Raw genomic sequence first — 22,486 nt, forward strand, 5'->3', positions numbered from 1 at the left:
CATCTATTTCCTCCCCTAATCTGGCTTCTACTCTTTAACACCAAGTAATCTGCACTTGTATATATATTATTAATGATCTACTAATAGCCTGACTTCATGATCATTTATTTATTATTCTCTGACTGTGTGAAAGCAGGAAAAATGTACAAAAGCAAAATATGTTTATATATTAGAGCAGAAAACTTAATAAATTGAGTTTCTTAAATTTAGATAGAAGTTGAAGTCAAAGAAAGGGAAATATCAGGAAATTATAGAAAAACATTCTACACTTACAATCTGATTAAAGAATAGCAATTTCTGGCTCCAATTTTTTTTGAGCCCTGCAATTATGTACACTTCTTAAACCACAGTCAGGTTGACCCTTTTATAGCTGCCATCCCAATGAATCTTTTCAGAGCCCCCTTTATGTCCTTATTCCGCAAACTGTAGATAAAGGGGTTCAGCATGGGTGTGACCAGAGTGTACATCACTGAGGCTGTTACATTGGACTGTGAGCTATGGGTAGCAGCAGGGCTGAGGTAAACTGCTAGGACTGTACAATAAAATAAGGCAACAACTGATAGGTGAGATGTACAAGTGGAAAATGCTTTATACTTCCCCTGAGTTGATGAAATTCCTCGTATGGAGGAAACTATCTTAGAGTAAGAATAAAGTATCCCAACAAATGGACCTCCACCTAGCATCCCTGCTGAAGAATACATCACCACATCGTTCAGAAAGGTGTCACAACAGGCACGGCGGATCACCTGATTGAGTTCACAGAAAAAGTGGGGGATTTCCAAGACTCTGCAGAAGGACAGTCGCAACATCATTAAGCTTTGTAACAAGGAATTCAGAGCACTCAACATCCAGCACAGCAGCACCAGCAGTCCACAGAGCCAAGGGTTCATGATGACTGTGTATTGCAGGGGGTGACAGATGGCCACGTACCGATCATAGGCCATTGCAACCAGGAGAAAGTCGTCCAATCCTGCAAAGAGTAGTAAAAAGTATATCTGGCTGATGCAGCCTGCATATGTTATACCTTTGCTCTGCTTCTGGATGTTCCACAGCATCTTTGGGATGGTGGTGGAGATGAAACAGATGTCTACAAAGGATAGGTTGGAGAGGAAGAAGTACATGGGGGTGTGGAGGTGGGGGTCAGAGATGGTAGCCAGGATGATGAGCAGGTTCCCAAACACAGTGATCAGGTACATGGAGAGGAAAAGGGTAAATATGAGGGGTTGCAGTTCTGGTTCCTTTGACAATCCCACAAGAAGAAATTCTGAAATTTGTGTATCATTTTGTGAGTCCATGTGGTGGAGGGGACTACCTAGAAATAAAATATTTCGCCATTAATTTCACAAAAAGGTGCAATATTGGCATAGTTGGAATTCCACAATTTATATTTTGCAGTCATGAAATCAATACCTATAATTTTGGTGTGAAATTTGTCCCCTCAGGGCACCCTGTGTGCAAGCTCTGATTACAAATCTCTGTTTATATCTCGGCCTTTTCCGCAAGTGGTCAGGTATTATAAACTTTGGATGAGAAATTCTGGCAAAACTTCGAGCTCATACATTAAGTAACGACCATCTTCTAGGCAAGGAGTAGAGGGTGCTAAGAGACGAAATCCCTACAGTTCAATGATGGAGAAGGAATATAAACAGTACAAAAACTTATGTCAGATGGCAATAGGTAAAATGAAGAGAAGAGAGAGGGTATAAATGAGGTCGTGAATGGTATGTTATTCTTCCCTGGGTGTTCTGCTAGGCTGGCAACAAGGCAACATTTGAACAGAGACCTCGAGGAAGAGGGGCTAGGATGTCAAGGTTATCTCGGGAAATGTGTGCCTGGCAGGAGGAATGGTCAGTGCAAAGACCCTGAAGAAGGCAATTGTATATTTAAGGCTCAAAAGGAAATCAGTGTGTCAAGAGGAATGAGCAAGAGGGAGAGTGATGAGAGATGGGGCCAGAGACTGCTCAGGAATGAAGATGCAGCGAGGCCCTCATTCACATGTTGGTCTTGCACCTTATTAATTTTGCCCCCCAGGAGTTCTGAGCAGAGGAATGGACCTACCTTCTATTTTCATATTCCGTTAAAAATTGTGGTGTCTGTATTTGAAGGAGAATAATTTGGCTATATGAGCTCAGAAACTCCTGCTTTGAGGAGTTCAAACACACTACACACACACACACACACACACACACACACACACACACATCATCTTCTCACCTCCAGTTGCAAAATTAGGACAGAAATAATAGAAGGCAAGCTGTCAAAACCAGATTATTTATACCCTAAAATTTGTAGATATAGTACCCAAATGTTAGTTGTTAAGCTTTCTATGAGCATTTAAACATGGGCCTCCATTTTAATATGACCATTTTCTGTCTTGTATTGGTTGAAACATTAAAAAAGGTTCAAAAACATAAATATAGGAAAGAAATAGGCATGAAGGAGAAAAATAACCTAATAAGCTCAGGTGATCCCTGAGAGAATGAGCAGAGGGGAAAGCTTTTTTAGTTCTGGGAGTATTCCAACTCCAGTTATATCCCCACAATGCCCAGAATAACCAATAAAGCAGCAAAAAAGTCAGTTTATCATAAAGAAAAAGGAGTGATGTCCGCATGATGTGAAGATACTTTACTGGTTGAACATCCCACTAGGAAAATGAGCAAAAACAATAAACACATAATTCAGAATAGAAAATAAAGTGCAACAAAAAGTGCATTTTTGAAGATGAAATGATGAAAAGCTTTTTTTTTTTTTTGAAAAGCTTTTAAAATACCGTAAAATGCAAAACTTTTGGTACCGGATATCTGGGTTTTACGCTTTGGATCTACCACATATTAGCTGTTTGAACTTGGAGAGTCAGCTGACTGGTGAGGATATTAACATTCAGATTACTGAATGTTAATATCCTCATCTGAATTTTGGGAATAGTGGTATTCACATTCCTAAAGTGGCCAACAGATTTAGTTAATGCATGTAAAAAATGCTGCATAGTTCCTTTCTGTTGGTAAATGCTTGGCTATCACTGGGGATGAGATTTGACGGATTTATTTCTTCTAAATGTCATGTGTCTCGATCCCTGCTCCAAATCCTGGTCCCCAGTTCCTCAGTGTTATTTCAGTTCCATCTCATCTCTCCTGTCACTGCAGGCATCCCTCTAACAGATCAAGTGAGAGTTTTCTACATGACTGACCGTGGAATTCCCAGAAATGAACTCAGTGCCAGTCAAGCCCCACCAAAAATGAAGCCAATGTTCTGTAGCTTAAAAGGAGGCTCTCTCTGTGTACTTGCTGCAGGCTTCATACTCACACTGTCCTGCTCTTGCCCACAGGGATCTCATAAGCATGCAAGTTGACTTGCAGTTTCACTGGATGCCAAAGCTTTAATGCTCACTGTTGTTATACACTTGCTTCCCTCTGCTTGGAGACTCACTCACCTTTTTATCTGGAGTTTTTCACCCTTTATCTACAAAACTCCATCTCCTCTTTCACACTGTCTGTAAGCATCTCTTTCATGAAGGTTTTTTTTCTTAACATTACTAAAAGAAAATGACATTTCCTCATACACTTATTTTAATTGTATGAGCAACCAGTGTGTAATTTTTTTTTTGATTTCATGTATTTTTCCCTATTAGATTGAGAGTATCTTGGGGCACGGAACAATTATATATGTACTCACTGCCATCTTACCCTGACCCCCAACAGACTTAGTTGGGAACAGTAGGTGAATAAACATATATCACATGAACTTGAAAGAATACGGTCCCACAAAAATTGCCAATGTCAAAAGATGATGAGAGAAAGAGAAGAGGCAAAGAAATGCTAAAATAGGTGTGGAAGACACACGAGAGGAATATTTTCCATATTCTGAGCTGAGGACCTTTGAGGGAATTGAACAATAGTTTCTAAAAATTAAATATAATAGATTAAAGGAAGCACAAAGGAAAATATTAAGCAGCATCATACATAGTAAACAAACAGACAAAATAGTTTCAGCATTCTCTTTGTCCAGTTGTGTGTGTGTGTATGTGTGTGTGTGCACATGCCTGAGTGTATCTGTCTGTGTGTGCATGTGTGTTTATTTCTGTATTTGTGTGTGCACACATGCTGGAACACAAGGTAAAATGCATGTCTTGCTCTGGACATAGTCAAAATACCTGGAATTCACGGCAGTACAGGAAGTTATTTTTAATAAGTACACTCCTTGCTAATAAGGGAAGAAAAATATGAACAAAGATCCCAACAGAGGAGCCAGGCTGCAGAGAGAACAGGCAGCAGTGTGGATGCTGACATGACCTCAGACTCAAGGGACCACACACTGACGGAAACTTTATTGCTCCGCTTGCCTCACCATGGGATCCACCTCATGCCCCTGATCTAATTGTTAGTCCTGTGCCTGTCTGGGTTTATTTGATGACAATTTTAAAAAATATTTTGCAATAGTGGATGTGCTGGCCCTTCTCTAGTTTTTCTTTGTGGTATTCTTTTCGGTTTTATTTTTGAGCTTTGGCTTTGATCTCTTTTTTGTCATATCTGATGGGAAGCTCTAGACCTGGTTCTGTTCCTAGTCCAACATGCAGTGGGTTCCCCACACCATACTCCATAAAATCATACAGAGGGCATGAAAATTTATCTTTCTAACATATGATTAATCTCTGAGGACAGTATATCACATTCATGCATTTATGTGATTGTAAGGTCTTATCGACTATGATTTTAGATACAAATAAACAGAAGCCTCATATTTAACTCAGTTTTGTAATTTCAAAGTGTGTGCATTTATATAGAAAAAATATTAAGGAAATGAGAATTCATAAAATAAATACAATGGTAAGGAAAATACAACCATGTGAAGAGCAGTGGATTCAAATTATTTAATAAAAATCTAATACTGATGAAATAAGACACATAAAATAAAATTTTAATCACTTCAACATGGGTCTCTAATTGAAGATTATAATAGGAAAGACCTGTAAATGAAAAAATATGTATAAAGATAGAATTTTTAAAAGCAGCCAGATAAACAGTATATAAAGTTATACTTTATATCAGCATAACATGAATAGATTCCAATATGTTTATGAAAAAGAGGCAGTAGTTAGTTGAATGCAAGAGAATGTCTTCCAAAAGAGGGGAGAAGACAATTGCTATTTACAAAAACATATCTAACCACCAAAGGCAGAAAGCTGCCAGTAAGGAAATACAGATGTGAAATAAGAACACAATACATATGAAAGGCTGTTATTACCACCAAAGATACAGAAAAGTTTTCTATGTATACAATGTTATGTGGGAGGACATAATATGATTAACTGACCACATGTTATGATAGAAATGACCACAAAAAATGTATAGTTTTTCACAAGTTCCCTCCAATATATCTATGTGTATATATAAAAGAATTAATGCTGAACAGCAAAGTTAGTAGAAAAAAAATAATTTTTTCTGAAAATATGGAGTAAAAACAATATTAAAAAAAATTCAGGTGCCTGTATATAAACTGTGCAAAGAACTTTCACATTCAATTGAAACAGAGAAACTAAACATGAAACAAATCCCCGAGTATATAGAAAACTCAACAGTAATGAAATAACTGCAAAAAAGTATTTAGTATTCCCCTTCAGACTTATTAAATACATTTTTTCATGTGAATACACAACATGAGAGAAGATACTATGAAATACATGTCTCATGAACTGCTGTTGCAGGGTAATATCTATCTCCTTAGATCTGGAACTTCCTAATGAATGCAGAACATGCTCAAATACACCCCAAATAAGAAACTAAAAAAAATCCAAAAAAACAAAAAAACCCTCAATTTGCTTCGTAGTTCTCCACACATAATATTCTACCTTCCTATTCCTTTGAACAGCAAAACTCCCATGTATTTTAATTCTACTGGAAACATTTTTATTTATCTCAATTATTTTATGGTGGCATCCAACTGGACTTCCATTCCCATCACTTAATTGTCAAATTGCATTGCAGATTCAAACAGACGTATCCTTATTAACATATTAAATAAATCAATTATACATTATTAGTTAACCAAGAATACAAACACAGTGATCTCTCATCTCTGGGCTAGGTGGATTAGACTCTTAGGTGACTTCAGGTAAAAGTTCTCAGGTTCCATTTTCTCTTAATTTTTCCTGGAGTATGTTCTGGGCTCCCAGACTTACCTGAATGGGATCTCTGGGAAGGAGGTCTCTTGTGGAAATCTAAATTGCTCCTTCAATTGTTGGTAATGAAGAGTAAAGCTCGGTCAACAGACAAGACTGCAGAAAGTAGTAAAGCATTGGCTCCTGATCCAAAAGCCACAGCGTTGTCCTGTCCAGCTTAGGGATGCAAACACTGAAGGATTGTAGCAGGGAAAATATTTGTAGCTCTCTATACCCGCTCATTAGGCAGATTTCCCTCCTGCTATTCCTACCTCGACGTACATAATTTCTCTCTGGGCCTCTGGAAAAAAACGAAAGGAAATTTTTCCTAATGATTCTCTGATCCCAAGAGATCAGGTTAGAAGTCAAGTGAACTTAGTCTTTATTACTCCTTATACTTGATCTTGGCTGTTTTTCAGAGGTCTAACCTGGACCACCTTATCCCAACCCTGAATTAATATTTTCTCCAGTGGCTGAGACTAAGGGAATCTCAATAGTAGTTCCCATTGATCCTTTAAAAGATTAATTTGTGGTAGGCACACAGCCATTTTATCTTCAGAATATTATTCTTCCTTTCTTCAACAAGAGGAAAGATTCTGTTCCTTTGATATATAATCTTGGACACCACATTCTCTGGCTTCTTGACACATTTGTCCAAAAATTTAGGGATGTCATACTTTATCACAAGTTACAGGGTGTCATTTAGTTCCTCAATATAAAATACTTGTTAATTATAAAAATCCACTTATGTATTTTAATTCTATTTAACCTGAGATTAGCATCTTATAGGCACTGCATGACTTAAGTTTTCTTTTAAAGGACTTTTATTGACAGTTTCCTAGGTGGCACAGTGGTTAAAGAATCCACCTGCCAATGCAGGGGACACAGGTTCAATCCCTGCCTCAGGAAGATCCGACATGCCGCGGAGCAACTAAGCCTATGCGCCACAACTATTGAGCCTGTGCTTTAGAGCCCGTGAGCCAAAACTATTGAGCCCATGTGCTGCAGCTACTGAAGCCCATGCTCCTAGAGCCCGTGCTCCACTACAAGAGAAGCCATGGCAAGGAGCAGCCTGCACACCACAACAAAGTTTAGCCCCCAGTCACTGCAACTAAAGAAAGCCCACGCACAGCAAAAAAAGACCCAACATGGCCAGTAAAATAAATAAATAAATAAATAAATAAATAAATAAATAAATAAATAAATTTATAAATAAAAAATAACTTTTATTGAGACACAGTTAACAGACAATAAATTGCATATATTTAGAGTGTACAATTTGGTATTTTTTTCATATTAGCAATACATATATGGCAATCCCAATGCATGACTTAAGTTTTAGAAATATTTGTGTTATGAAGCAGTATTAGTGTGAGCTCCATTCTCCATTTCAGAAATGTGCTTGAAGCAGTTAAATGATCTATTGAAAGGCCAAACTGAGGAAATAAAGGGCTTTGATCAGAATTCTGTCAGGATGTTTCCAGGTTTCAAACTGTAGGCCAATGGTTTTCAACCACAGATAATTTTGCCCCTGGAGATATTTGTCAATATCTGAAGGAATGCTGTTAAACATGTGCAATACTCAATACAAATAATTATCCAGCCCCATTTGTCAGCTTGAGAAGGTGAGAAAACCTATTCTAGACCAGAATTTCTCCAACTTCATTGTGCATAAGTGTCATGCAGAGTGGTTATTCTGAGGCAGATTGGGACTCATCAGGTCCTGGTGGGCCCAGAAATTATGAATATCTAAGATGCTCCTGGATGATGTTGATTCTATAGATTTTAGCCAGTGGACCATTCTTTGAGGAGCAATATTCCATCCAAATGCAGCAGAATGCACATTCTTCTCAAGTGCATGTGGATCTTTCTCAAGCATAGACCATATGATGGGACACATTACAACTCTCAATAAATTTAGAAGATTGAAATTATATCAAGCATTCTTTTTATTTTTATTATAATGGTATGAAACAGTTGGGTCAATTAAGAAATCAAAGGAGTGATTTTAAAAACCCTGAAGACAAATGAAAATGAAAATATAACAAACCTAAATTGCTAAAGTGTTAATAAGAGGACATTTACAGTAATACATACCTACCTCAAGAAACAAGATAGATCTCTAACAAACAATTTAACTTAACATCTAAAGGAAGTTGGAAAAAAAGAACAAACTCAAAACCAGTAGCAGGAAGGAAATAATAAAAATCAGAGCAGAAATAAATGAAAAAGCATTTGATAAAATTCAATATCCAATTCATGATAAAAATCCTTACAGAAGGGGTTATAGAGGGAACATATCTCAACATAATAAAAGCTACTTATGACAAATGCACAGATAATATAATACTCAATGTTGAAAAGATAGTGAAATTTTCAGATAATGAAATAAGTGCAAAGTAAAGCTTGTTAGCATAACCCTTTTTTGTATTACGTACAATTTGTTTTCCATGTGAATATTCAATATGTTGAGTCAACTGTGACTTGCTTGTCTCTGGAATTGATGCTGCAAACTAATATCTACCTTCCTTGGTTTGAGTCTTTTTAATAAACATCCAAACATACTCAAATACATCCCATCTTAAACATTAAAAAAATGCCTTCAGTTCACTGCACAACACTTCAAACAAAATATTCTAGTTCACAATTCCCCTTAACAGTACATTTCCTCAGCTATGTTCTAATTTTACTGGAAATAATTTATGCCTCACATTCCTTCTTCATTTTCATTAAACAGAACTTGCTTTCCCATCAATTAGTTGTAACTATGATCCTTGTATTTCTGAGGTCAAAAGATACTTTTCTTTTCAACATATTAAATAAATTTATTTTAAATTAATTAGTCTACCTAGCAAAGAAACATGGCAATTTCTAGTCTCAGAGCTAAGGTGGTTTGGCTCTCATGTGACCTTAGGTAAAAGTTCTCAGGTTCATTTCTCTCTGAACCTTTCCTCAGGCACCTACTAAGCTCTCAGATATTCCTGTAAAAGATCTCTAAGAGGAAAATCTCTGTGTGGAAGTTGATGATGGAGACAAAAAGTCTGTTCCCAGACAGGTCAGAGGGAAGGAGTAAAACATTGATTCCTGAGCCACAATAAAGACTCCAAAAGCAACAAGCCCTGTCCAGCACCAGGGATGCACACACTGTAGGACTGTAGCAGAAGACATACTTATAGCTCCCTATGTCTGCTCATTAGGCACTATTTCCATTGGTACTCCCACCTCTGAGCACGTGATTTCCTGGTGGGACACTGGTCTGAACACAAAGGAAATGATTCCTGTTGATTCTCTGTTTCCAAGAGACCAGATTAGAATCCATTCAAGTGATTCCAATCTTTATCCCTCCAGCTCCATGAACTCCCCTGCCTTCCAGAGTTCTCACCTCCTTACAGCTTATCCCAACCTTGAATTAATGCTTTCCCCAAATCTAAGGCTGATAGCTTTGTCAACTAAGTCCCATGGATCTCCAAAGTATTGCCTTGTGACAGGGTATGTCTCCTTTCTAATCGCTAGAAAACTAGTATTCATGTCTTCAACACAGGAGAAAGGTGTGTTTCTTTGCTATATAATAATGAGGACTCTAACTTTGGCTTCATCATGCTTTTGACCAGAACTTCTCCAACATCAAAGTGTATACGAATCACTAGGAGATCTTGTTTAAATATGGATTCTGATTTGGCAGGACTAGAGTGAGCCAGAGATTCTGCATTTGTAACAAACTCCCAGATGTTGATGTTGCAGGTCCTGTTTTGTGGACCACTCTGTGTGTATCAGGGCTGTGCAGAAGCTTTTTTTTAGTTCAGTGTTGTTCCATTTCATGAATGACACATTAAGAATGACTGAATAGAATTGAACACGCAAAATTTGTAAATTTTCACACACTCCTTCCAAGAAATCTATACATAGATAAATGACCCAAATGTAAAACAGGCATTTTTTGGGGGGGGGGGGAACTCCCATTTTTTTTTTAATGAATGCAAAGAAAAACATGAATAAAAACACTATGACTGGATTTCCCTGGTGGCACAGTGGTTAAGAATCTGCCTGCCAATGCAGGAGACAGGGGTTCGAGCCCTGATCCAGGAAGATCCCACATGTCTCACAGCAGCTAAGCCCGTGTGCCTCAACTACTGAGCCTGCACTCTAGAGCCAGTGAGCCACAACTATTGAGCCCACGTGACACAACTATGGAAGCCCATGTGCCTAGAGCCCATGCTCCACAACAAAAGAAGCCACCGCAATGAGAAGCCCGTGCACTGCAAGTAAGAGTAGCCCCTGCTAGCCACAACTAGAGAAAGTTCGGGTGCGGCAATGAAGACCCAATGCAGCCAAAAATAAAATAAATAAATTTTAAAAGCAAAACAGAACAAAACAAACAAACCAAACCACTATGACCTAACTATACAAAAGGATAGGACTCCCACAATTTACAGTAGAGAAAGTACATATCTAGCAAACCCATAAACATATTTACTTCACAGGTAATGAAATAATTGCAAAGTAAAGGTTGTTACCATGCCCCTTTACACAACTTATATAAATTTATTTCCTGTGAATACCCACACTGAGAAAACACCCTGAGTGGTAAATCTCACCAACAGCTCTTGCAAGAAATTCTTTCGCGCATTCTTTGGTTTGGGTTTTTCTCATTAGTATAAAAACAGCCAAATATGCACCGTATTAAAAAGAAACACCCTCGATTCACTGTATATTCCTCCTCAGATAATATCCTAATTCTCTACCAGTTAATTACCTAGGTCTTTGGATTTATTTTTACTTTTACTGGAAGCACTTTACAGCTTCCTTTCCCTCTTCTAATTGGACTTCCACTATTATAATTTACTTGTCAATATTGACCCCGCATTGCCGTGCACAATATTCACTTCTCTTGTGGGCATCATAAATAAACACATTAATTAATTAATCAGGCAAGCAAGCAAACAACCAGAGTGGTTTCTGGGCTCTAGGTTAGGCAGGATTGGCTCTCAGGTGACTTCAGGTAAACATTCTTGGCTTTCATCCTCTCTGACTTACTTCCACAGTGTCTGTGGGGCTCCCACACTCACCTGCACGTGAGCTCTGAGAAGACAGTCTCCAACTGGAAACACAAATTCCTCCCTGGTTGGTTGGTGGTGCAGATTGAAATCTTTCCCCAGATGAGATAGCTGAAAGGAGTCAAACAGTGGTCTCCGAGTCAGACTTAGAACCCCAAAAGAAACAATGGTGTCTTATCCAGCCCAGGTTGCAGCAGAGGAGAATTTAGCTCCCTATATCTGTTTATTAGGCATATTTCCCTCTTGCTATTACAACTTATAAGTACATGATTTCCCTGGGTGACAGTGGTATGGATGGCAAGGAAATTTTCCAATAGATTCTCTGTTCCCAAGAGACCAATTTAGAAGTCAGGTGAATCCTGTTTTGTTATTCCTTCTCCATGGACTCTCCTGCCATTTATAAGTCTAACCCCCCAGAATCTATCACATCCTTAAGATTATATATCACATTTTCCCCATCTATTCATCCAAGGATAGACACAGGTTGTTTCCCTGGCTTGGACATTGTGAATAATGCTGCATTAAACATGGAGGTGCAGACATCTTTTCTCCAAAATATACAAACAGCTCATAGAGCTCAATATAAAAAATCCAAATGACCCAATCAAAAAAAAAAAAAGGCAGAATAACTAAATAGACACTTCTCCAAAGAAGACATACAGATGGCCAACAGGCACATGAAAAAATGCTCAACATTGCTAATTATTATTAGAAAAATTCAAATCAAAACTGCAATGAGGTATCACCTCACACTGGTCAGAATGGCCATCATCAAAAATTCTACAAACAATAAATGCTGGAGAGGGTTTGGAGAAAAGGAAACCCTCTTGCACTGTTCCTGGGAATGTCAATTGATACAGCCACTATGGAGAACAGTACGGAGGTTCCTTAAAAAGGAAAAATAGAGCTTCCACATGACCCAGCAGTCCCACTCCCAGGCTTATACCCTGAGAAAAACATAATTCAAAAAGACACATGCACCCTAATGTTCATTGCAGCATTATTTACAATAGCCAGGTCATGGAAGCAATCTAAATGTCCATCGATAGATGAATGGATAAAGAAGATGTGTTATGTGTGTGTATTCATATATATATGTATATATGTATGTATGTGTATACATATACATAAAATGCAATATTATTAAGCCATACAAAATAAATAATGTCATTTGCAGCAACATGGATGGACCTAGAGATTATCATACTAAGTGAGGTAAGTCAGACAGAGCTAGAAAAGTATCTCATCTTTTCAATAATAGCCATTCTAAAAGAAGCAAGATGATATCTCATTGTGATTTTGATTTGCACTTATCTAATAGTTAACCATGTTGAACATCTTTCCATGTACCTGTTTGTCATTTGTATGGCTTTTTTGTAAGATGTCTCTTCAGATCTTCTGCCCATTTTCTAATTGTATTATTTGTCTTTTGCTATTGAGTTGCAGGATTTCCTTATATATTTGGGATATTAATTAATTAGCAGGTATAGGGTTTGAAATCTTTTCTTCCATTTTGTCTGTTGCCACCTCATTTTGCTGGTTGTTTCTTTTGCCGTTCAGAAGTTTTTTAGTTTGATGTTGTCCCACGTTTTTTATTTTTACTTTTGTTGTTTGTGACTTTGGTGTCATATTTAAAAAATCATTGACATTACCAATGTTAAGAAGAGCTCCTCTATATTTTATTCTAGGAGTTTTACAATTTTAGTTCTTAGTTTAAGTCCTTAATACAGTTGAGTCAAATTTTTTGAGTTGTGTGTGATAGGGCTCAAATTTAATTCTTTTGAATATCCAGTTTTCCCAGTGCCAGTTTTTGAAGACACTGTCTTTTCTCAATTGAGTATTCTGGGCTCTGTTTTTAAATATTAGTAGACCATGCACGTGTGTGTTTATTTCCAGACCTTAATTCTGTTTCATTGGTGCATGTGGCTCTTTTTATACCAGTACCATACTGTTTTAACTACTATATTTTTGTAATAACTTTTGAAAATGGGGAAGTGTGATGCCTCCAACTTAGTTTTTCTTTCTCAGGATTGCTTTGTTTATTTGGAGACTTTTGTGATTCCATATAAACTTTAGGATTTTCTGTTTATATTTCTGTGAGTAATACCATTGGAATTTCGATATGTATTTCATGAAATCTGTAAAGGATTTGAGTAGTAAGGAAATTTTAATAATATTAAATCTTCTGGTTCATGAACGAGGACAATCTTTCCATTTGTAAGGGTCTTGTTCAATTTTTTTATCAATATCTTATAGTGTCGTGTGTGTACATTTCATCTCCTTGGTGAAATTTAATCTTAGATATTATTGCTTTTGTTGTTATTGTAAATTGTTATTATTTTATTTCTTTTTCAGATGGTTCACTGTTCGTGTAAAGAAATGCTACTGATTTTTCTATGTTGGTTTTATACTCCCAAACTTAATGTTTTTACTATTTCTAACAGTTCTTTTTGGTGGAGTCTTTAGGGACTTATACATAAGCTGATATCATCTTCAGAGACAATTTTACTCCTTCCTTTTTAAAAAATTTATTTATTTATTTTATTTTTTGCTGTGCTGGATCTTCATTGCTGGGTAAGGGCTTTCTCTAATTGCGGAGAGCAGGGGCTACTCTTCATTGCAGTGCATGGGTTTCTCATTGCGGTGGCTTCATTTGTTGTGGCGCACAGGCTCTAGGTGCATGGACTTCAGTAGTTGTGGCACATAGGCTCAGTAGTTGTGGTGTACAGCCTTAGTTGCTTGGGCTTGTGGGATCTTCTGGGACCATGGCTGAAACCCGTGTCCCCTGCACTGGCAGGCAGATTCTCAGCACCACCAGGGAAGTCCCTTCCTTTTGGTTTTGGATGCTTTTAAAATTATTTTTTCTTCTCCAGTTGATTTAGCTGGGACTTCTAGTGCTATGCTGAATTGGAGTGGTCAGCATGACACCCTTGGCTTAATCTTTGTTATTTTGAGCTATGATCCATCTATACCACATTTGCCGAGGCAGTATCATGAAAGGAAGTTGAACTTGCTAAAATCTTTCTCTGCATCTATTGAGATTGTCATGTTTATTTTATCTTTAGTTCTGTCAATGAGGTCTATCACCATTTTTTCCTTAGAGTTAATCATCCTTGCATCCTGAGAATAAATTCCACTTGAACATGATGTATGATTCTGTTATTGTGCTGTGAATTTCAGTTTGCTAGTATTTCTGATAATGTATGAATCTATATTAATCAGGGATATCAGCTTGTCATTTTCTTTTCTTGTAGTGTCTTTACCTGGTTTTGGTATCAAGGTAATGATGTCCTCATAAAATGAATTTAGGAGTGTTCTCTCCTCTTACATCGTTTGGTAGAATTTGATACAAATTGGTGTTAAGTCTTTAAATTTTTGGTAGAACTTACAAGTGAAATGATTAGTTCCTTGGTTTTTCCTTGTTGTTGGGAAGTTTAGTTTACTGATTCATCTCCTTACTCCTCAATCTTGCTAGGCAAAGCCCATCAGTAGTCAGCCTATCAAAGATACTGGGTGGGTTCTCTGGTGGTGACCTCAGGTAAAGGGGCTTCTGGAGTCCTTGGCTGGGAAGGTTTGGGGGCTGGGTCAGCAGGTGGCAGGCCTGGTGCTTGGGTCCCTCGAGTCTGGACTTGTGTCCGAGACCATGAGGATTAGCGGCTGGATTCTGGAGCCACTGGGGTATTCCTGGCTCTTGAGCCTGTGGTGATGAGCCTAACACCTGGTTCTGTGTGGTCAGGCAAGTATCCTTGGTCCAAGGTCACTGAGCAGATGCTATAAACTCCGGGGATGGGCTTAATATCTCAGTCAGTAAGATTGGCCTGGTCCTGGGGAAGGTTGGAAACTTTGGTTCAAAGGAACCGGCCAAACATGGAAGTTGGGTCTCAGGGGCCAGCCTTGTGCTTGGATGGGTTGGGAGCTTGTGTATGTAGGAATTGGTCTGAAGTCTAGACCCACAGGAGTTAGCCTGGCACTAGTATGAGCCTGAAACTGAAATCTGAGCTGAAGTCAGGTGTTCACTTCATTCTACTTCCTACACTTAGAGGTTTCTCTCTTTGCACTGGGATGCCCAGGCTTGGGGTTGAGGTAAAGAGTGCAATGTGAAAGGGTCCATCCTACTCTATTCAGTGCATATATTAAAACTATTTTTCTTCACTAATGTGCTGTAATGCCTCACCTGGAATTCTTAGCTCCTAGGAAGGTATTTTAGTGGATGGATATTTTTTTATTTTGATGTTTCACGGAGGGGGCAGGGATAGAAATTCCTACACTGCCATCTTGTTGATGTCACCCTGGGAAAGTCCCTCTACTCCCTCTATTGCCTGAACATGTAAAATATGTATAGTATATCACATGTCATACTCTAATAAATTAGTTAAAAGGGAAAAATCTAATGATGTATGACTCAGGATCAGATCTAGAGTGCAGATATCCGAGTCACACTGAATAGATGTGGGTAATATGTCTTCTAACTAGGAAGAAAGCTAAGTGTTATATATGGCTATAGGTGCAGTGGGATACATGAAGGCAATTTACTTTTGATAAACTTATATTTCCCCTAAACTAGATTAACCAGATACAGAAATGAACTGACAATAACTTGGTTTAAGAAAGGAAACCATTATAGTTATGCACAGACTCATAAATGAGATTTAGAATCACAATATAGAGAGTGACAGCTAATTACAGACTCATGAGAAACCCAGCAGAGCTTGGAATAACTCCAAACCATACCACCACATTTGATAATAAATATATCATGTTAAATAATTTTGTTTTAAGATGACTTGTTATGCAGCAAGCTACAAATATAATAATCAAAGTAAATAGAATTGAGGGCAAAAATAATAGTCCAGTGATTTTTATATTTGACTGTTGTTCTGACATTTAAAGAAGGCATTTCTGCTTACTCTGCTATTCAAGGGATTTTCACATAATTGTATTAAAAATTGACTTCATTGATGTTCCTTTCCAGGTACTCAGGAAATCTTGCAAAGACCTGCAAGGTTGTGAATAAAACCTGCTGATCGTGAATCTTATAACTAAACAGGAATTCAAGTTCTATTATGGGTCAGTTTCGATCATAAAAACTCACAAAATTCATTTGCATATGTGAGATACACAGTGTGTGGTATTGTCCATTCACTGTTCATTTTCGTCATGACAACATTTAGAATGGATGAGGTATTTTATTTAGAACAATTAAAAAGTCATATTTCTAGGCATCACTGGAATTTTTCAATCGGAAACTGTCAAATAATTAAATGAGAAACATGAAACAGATATGGACACCAAATGGGGAAAGTGGGGAGGGTTGGGGGGGAATGAATTGGGAGATTGGGATTGCCATATGTACATTACTAATGAGAAAAAAATATCAAATTGTACACTTTAAATATATGCAGTTTATTGCATGTCAACTGTATCTCAATAAAAATTCTTAAAAAAAACATAAAACAGGTTAATCAGTTCTTTAACCCAATGAATAAATTCTGTTATACATTGACACCATTATTCTATACTTCAATGAGTAATGTAAAGCTTGAAAAGAAATGTCATGCATAGTGATAGAAAGTATAATTTAAAATTTATTCCATCATATTCAAGGACATCTCTGTGTCTAAGGCCATACTAAGCCATTCTATTTAAAAAGATTTTTTTCAGATCTTTATTAGAGTGTAACTGCTTTACACAGTTTCCACTGCACAACAAAGTGAATCAGCTGTATGTATACATATATCCCCACATGCCCTCCCTCTTGAGCATCCCCCCACCCTCCCTATCCCACTCCTCTAGGTCATCACCCATCATCGAGTTGATCTCCCTGTGTTGGAAGCAACCTAAATGTCCATCAACAGATGAACGGATGTGTGGCATATATATACAATGGAGTATCAGCCATAAAAAGGAATGAAATTGAGTTATTTGTAATAAGCCAATCTATTGATTTGAATTTGTGTTTCTGTGCAGACTACCCTGGGAGAGGTATTTCTTAATCAGTTTTGCCAGTGATTATGGCAAGCAACGTGGACATAGAGCCTGACAGGAAAACAGGGTTCTAATTAGCATAACAAACACCAGAGGTCCCCAACCCTCACGCTCCAGACCAGTACTGGTCCAGGGCCTGTCAGGAACCAGGCAGCACAGCAGGAGGTGAGCGGCAGGCAAGGGAGCAAAGCTTCATCTGCAGCTCCCCATAGCTCCCCATCGCTCTCATTACCACCTGAAACATCCCTCCCATCCCACCCCCATCTGTGGAAAAATTGTCATCCACCAAACGAGTCCCTGGTGCCACAAAGGTTGGGCACCGCTGCTAAACACCAATGCCTTGTTATGAAACACGCTTGTATGTTAAAGTCTGTCTTATCAGGAAGACTAATGAAGGAAGTGATATATGAAGAAATTACAGACACGAAAGGAAAGATTGCAGTCTCAGAATTTCCTCTTCTATAAAATTATAAAAATTACCAAATTGCCAAGTTTATTTTTTTTTCATTGAAATGGCAATGCATCACTATTCTTTTTGTAAAACTAACGACATGTTAACCTGGGGTAATATTAATCATTTGTGAAGAAATTATTCTTTATAAATCAAAGTAGTTCCATGAGATAAATGGGAATTTCTGTTTTTTCTAATCAAAGTTTGGGAATAAATTAGGAAAAACAGGAAGAAAGAAAAAGAAGGGAAATGGTTGGATATCTGAAAGAGTGAAGAACTTAATGAAGTGAGTAACTATATTGTATAAAGTAGTCAAAAATGAAAATTCCAGGAAATAAGAATGGAGCAAATCCTATTTCCACAATCTGATTAAGGAATCACAACTTCTGACTATGAGGTTTGAGCCCTGCAATCATGGGCATTTCTTCAGCCCTAGAAGAGATTGCCTGTTTATACTCACCATTCCAAAGAACCTTTTCAGAGCCCCCTTTATATCCTTGTTCCTCAAGCTATAGATAAAAGGGTTCAGCATGGGTGCGACCACGGTGTACATCACTGATGCTGTTGCACTTGAGTGCAAGCTGTGTGTAGCAGCAGTGCTAAGGTACACTCCTAGGCTTGTACAGATAAATAAGAAAACAACTGAGAGGTGAGATGCACAGGTAGAAAATGCTTTACACTTCCCCTGAGCTGATGATATTCCATGTATGGAGGACACTATCTTACAGTAAGAATAAAGGATACCACTAAGGGGACCACCACCCATCAGGACAGCTGCTGAGTACATCACCACATTATTAAGAAAAGTGTCAGAAGAGGCAAGTTGAATCATCTGATTGAGTTCACAAAAATAGTGGGGGATTTCCAAGTCTGTACAGAAGGACAATCGCAACATCATTAAGCTTTGTGTCAAGGAATTCAGGACACACATGATCCAGGACACCAGCACCAGCAGTCCACAGAGCCGGGGGTTCATGATGACTGTGTAGTGAAGGGGGTGGCAGATGGCCACATACCGGTCATAGGCCATCACTGTCAGGATAAAGATATCCAACACGGCAAAGAGTGTGAAAAAACAAACCTGTGTGATGCAGCCTTCATAGGTGATAACATTGCTTTGAGTCTGGATGTTCCACAGCGTCTTTGGGATGGTGGTGGATGTAGAACAGATGTCTACAAAGGATAGGTGGGAGAGGAAGAAGTACATGGGGGTGTGGAGGTGGGCGTCTGAGCTGACAGCCAGGATGAGGAGCAGGTTCCCAAACACAGTGATCAGGTACATGGAGAGGAAAAGTCCAAATATGAGGGGCTGCAGTGTTGTTTCCTTTGCTAACCCCAGAAGGAGAAATTCTGAAATTTGTGTATCATTGCTGGGTTCCATATGGCCTGGTGACTTCCAGTAAAGAAGGAAATAATATTACTAACATTCACACAAACTTACATTACCCACATATTTAAAATACTACAGTTTATATTTTTCAGCCAATTTGAATAATTTGTTTATGGATCTTGTTTTCTTTATTGGCTCTCCTGTGCCACTTCTGACATGGAGTTTTTGTTCCAATCAACTTTTTCCCTAAGAAGAAAGTTTTAATGAGATATCCTCACAAATTTCAGGAATATAAATTGCAATATGACCACAGGATGTTGGAGAGCAAAAGTCCTTAGAATTCAATGATGGAGAAAAATATATAAAGGAATCATAAAGTTCTATAACACTTCAGATTGAAGCAAGTGATAGGAAGTAATGTAAAGCAGGTATAAAGAGAGAGTGAATGGTGCATTCAGATTTTCATGGATGTTTAGGCAAGACCTGAAAACACGTTGACAGTTGAACAGTGACTTCAAGTAGCAGAGGGAGGGAGATGAAAGTTTATGTGTGGAAGTGTGTGCCCGGCAGAGGGAATGGCCAGGACTCAAGTAAAATCAGAAATAAAAGAGGAAATGTTGCAACTGATACCAGAGAAATGCAAAGGATCACAAAAATCTTTTATGAACAATTATATCCAACAAGTTGGACAATCTAACAAAAATAGATAAATTTCTAGAAACACGCAATCTGCCAAGACTAAATTTTTATGACATAGAAAATCTGAAGTGATCAATTACTAGTGAGGAGATTGAATCAGCAGTAAATTGCCTCCCAACAACCAAATGTCCAGGACCAGATGGCTTCACTTGTGAATCCTACCACACATTCAAAGAGGAATTGATACCACTCTTCACAAAGTATTCCAAAAATTAGAAGAATAAGAAACCCTTTCTCATTATATGAGACCAACATTACCCTAATAACAAAACCAGTCAAGGGCTCTACAAGAAAATAAAATTACAGACCAATATCCCTGATGAGCATAGATGCAAAAATCCTCAATAAAACTTTAGCAAACACAGTTCAACAATCTATAAAAAGGATCATACATCATGATCAAGTGGGACTTATTCCAAGGATGCAAGAATGGTTCAACATCTGTGAATCAGTCAATGTGATACACCACATTAACAAAATGAAGGATAAAAATGATAATGTCAATACACAAAGAAAGAGCATTTGATAAAATCAACATTCCTTTATGGTAAAAATTCTCAACAAATTGTGTACAGAAGGAACATACTGCACCCTGGTAAAAGCCATATATGACAAGCACACACCTAACATCATACTCAATGGTGAAAAGCTGAAAATATTTCCTCTACTATCAAGAACAAGACAAGGGTATCTACTCTCACCACATGTTTTAAATTCATGGTAATGACTTTATTTTTCCAGTTATATTGAAAAATAATTGACATACATCAGTGTATAAGTTTAAGGCATAAAACCTGAAGGTTTAATTTGCATGTATTGTGACATGATTGCTACAATAGGTTAAGCTAACATCCATCTTCTCATAGAGATACAATACAAAGAAAAAAATAAAAAGATTTCTCACAGTGATGAGAAGTCTTAGAATTTACTCTCTTCACAATTTTCCTGTATATCATATAGCAGTGTTAGCTATAGTTATGATGTTTTACATTACATCTCTAGTATTTACCTTACATCTGGAAGTTTGCATCATTTGACAAACTTTCTCTATTTTCCCCAGCCTCAACCCTCTGTTTCTGATATCCACAAGTCTATTTTTCTTTTTCTCTGCATTTTGTTGTTGTTTAGTTTTTCTTTTGTTTTTGTTTATTCTAAAGACTACATGTAAGTGAGATCATGTAATATTTGTCTTTCTCTTTTTGACTTCTTTCACTTAGCATAATTCTTTCATGGTCCATTCATGATAAATGACAGGATTTCCTAGGTTTTTTTATGGCTAAGTGGTATTCCATTGTATACAGTCACCTCAGCCCTTTATCCATTCATCAATCCATGGACACTTAGGCTGTTTCCATGTATTGACTAATGTGAATAATGCTGCTATGAACATGAGGGTGCAAAATATCTTTCAAGTGAATGTGTTTGTGTCTAATTCTCCCAGAATTAGAGTTGCTGGATCATATGTTATTTCCATTTTTAATTTTTTGAGTACCCTCCATACTGTTTCCCATAGTGGCTGCACCAATTTACATTCCAACCAAAGGTGCACAAGAGTCCTCTTTAATCCACATCTACAACAGAACCTTTGATCTCTTATCTTTTTGATGATGACCATTGTTACAAGTGCTGGTTGATATCTTACTGTGGTTTTAATTTGTATCCCTAATGACTAGTGATACCACACATTTTTTCACGTACCTGTTGCACTTTAATAGAACTTCTTTGAAGAAATGTCTAATTAGGTTCTTTGCCCAGTTTTTGTTTTTTTATATTGAATTATGTGAGTTTATTTTAATACATTTTGAATATCAACATTTTATCATATTTATTTTTGCCAAATTTTTTTTCATTTTGTATGTTGTCTTTTCTGTTGCTGTTTTCTTAAAAATAGTATTGGAATTCATACCCAGAACAATAATTAATGAAAAAGAAAAAGGGTATTCAAATTGGAAAGAAGTAAAATTTTCACCATTTGTGGATGACACAATTTTATATATAGAAATCCCTGAAGACTCCACCAAAATCCTATTGAACTGAATGAACGAATTCAGTAAAGTTGCAGAACACATGATCAAATGCAAAAAGTTGTTGCAATTCTAAACAATAACAACAATTTATCAAAAAGAGAAATTAAGAAAGCAATTTCATTTACAATTGCATCAGAAAGAATAAAATACCTAGGAATAAATTTAACCAAGTAGATGTAAGTCTGTAAGACTTATACACTGAAAACTCTGAGATATTGATGAAAGATATTGAAGGAGACACCAATAAATGGAAAGATATCCCCTGCTCATAATTGAAAAAATTAATATTGTTAAAATGGCCATACTACCCAAAGCAACCTATAGATTCAATACAATCACCATCAATGGATCAGTGGGTAAACTAGCTCTGAGATATATGTAACTATATAACTATAACTATAACTTCATATATAGTTTAGCCATAAAAAGAATGAAATGTTGCTATTTGTGATAGCATGGATTCACCTTGAGTGTTTTATGCTAAGTGAAATAAATCAGACAGAGAGACAAATACTGTATGATCTCACTTATGTGCAGAATCTAAAAAAAAAACAACAACAGATAAATAATAAACAAGCTCATAGAAACAGAGAACAGATTGGTGGTTGTCAGAGATGGGGGTGAGTGGGTAAAATGGGTAAAGAGAGTCAAAAGTGCAAACTTCCAGTTACATTAAATGTCACCGGACTATAGCATGTAGAATATAGTTTACAACAGAGGTGCCCGGCAAAATCATGGGTTGTTTTTTTTTTTTTTGAACGTTCCTGTAGTTTTTGGAATGTTTTT

At 37.2% G+C, this 22,486-nt stretch overlaps 2 protein-coding genes across 2 annotated transcripts; both read right to left on the reverse strand.

The window, feature by feature from the left end:
• Positions 1-350: 350 nt before the first annotated feature.
• On the reverse strand, positions 351-1,295 carry LOC130836250 (olfactory receptor 7A17-like). Its single transcript, XM_057708315.1, has one exon. It carries the CDS (start codon positions 1,293-1,295, stop codon positions 351-353), a length of 945 nt encoding a protein of 314 aa, XP_057564298.1.
• Positions 1,296-18,056: 16,761 nt separating this feature from the next.
• LOC130837034 (olfactory receptor 7A17-like) lies at positions 18,057-19,025 on the reverse strand. Its single transcript, XM_057709787.1, has one exon. The coding sequence runs from the start codon at positions 19,023-19,025 to the stop codon at positions 18,057-18,059; it is 969 nt and encodes a 322-aa protein (XP_057565770.1).
• Between the last annotated feature and the right edge of the window lie 3,461 nt (positions 19,026-22,486).

Source organism: Hippopotamus amphibius, chromosome 15, assembly GCF_030028045.1.
Source record: "Hippopotamus amphibius kiboko isolate mHipAmp2 chromosome 15, mHipAmp2.hap2, whole genome shotgun sequence".
NCBI classification, from domain to species: domain Eukaryota; kingdom Metazoa; phylum Chordata; class Mammalia; order Artiodactyla; family Hippopotamidae; genus Hippopotamus; species Hippopotamus amphibius.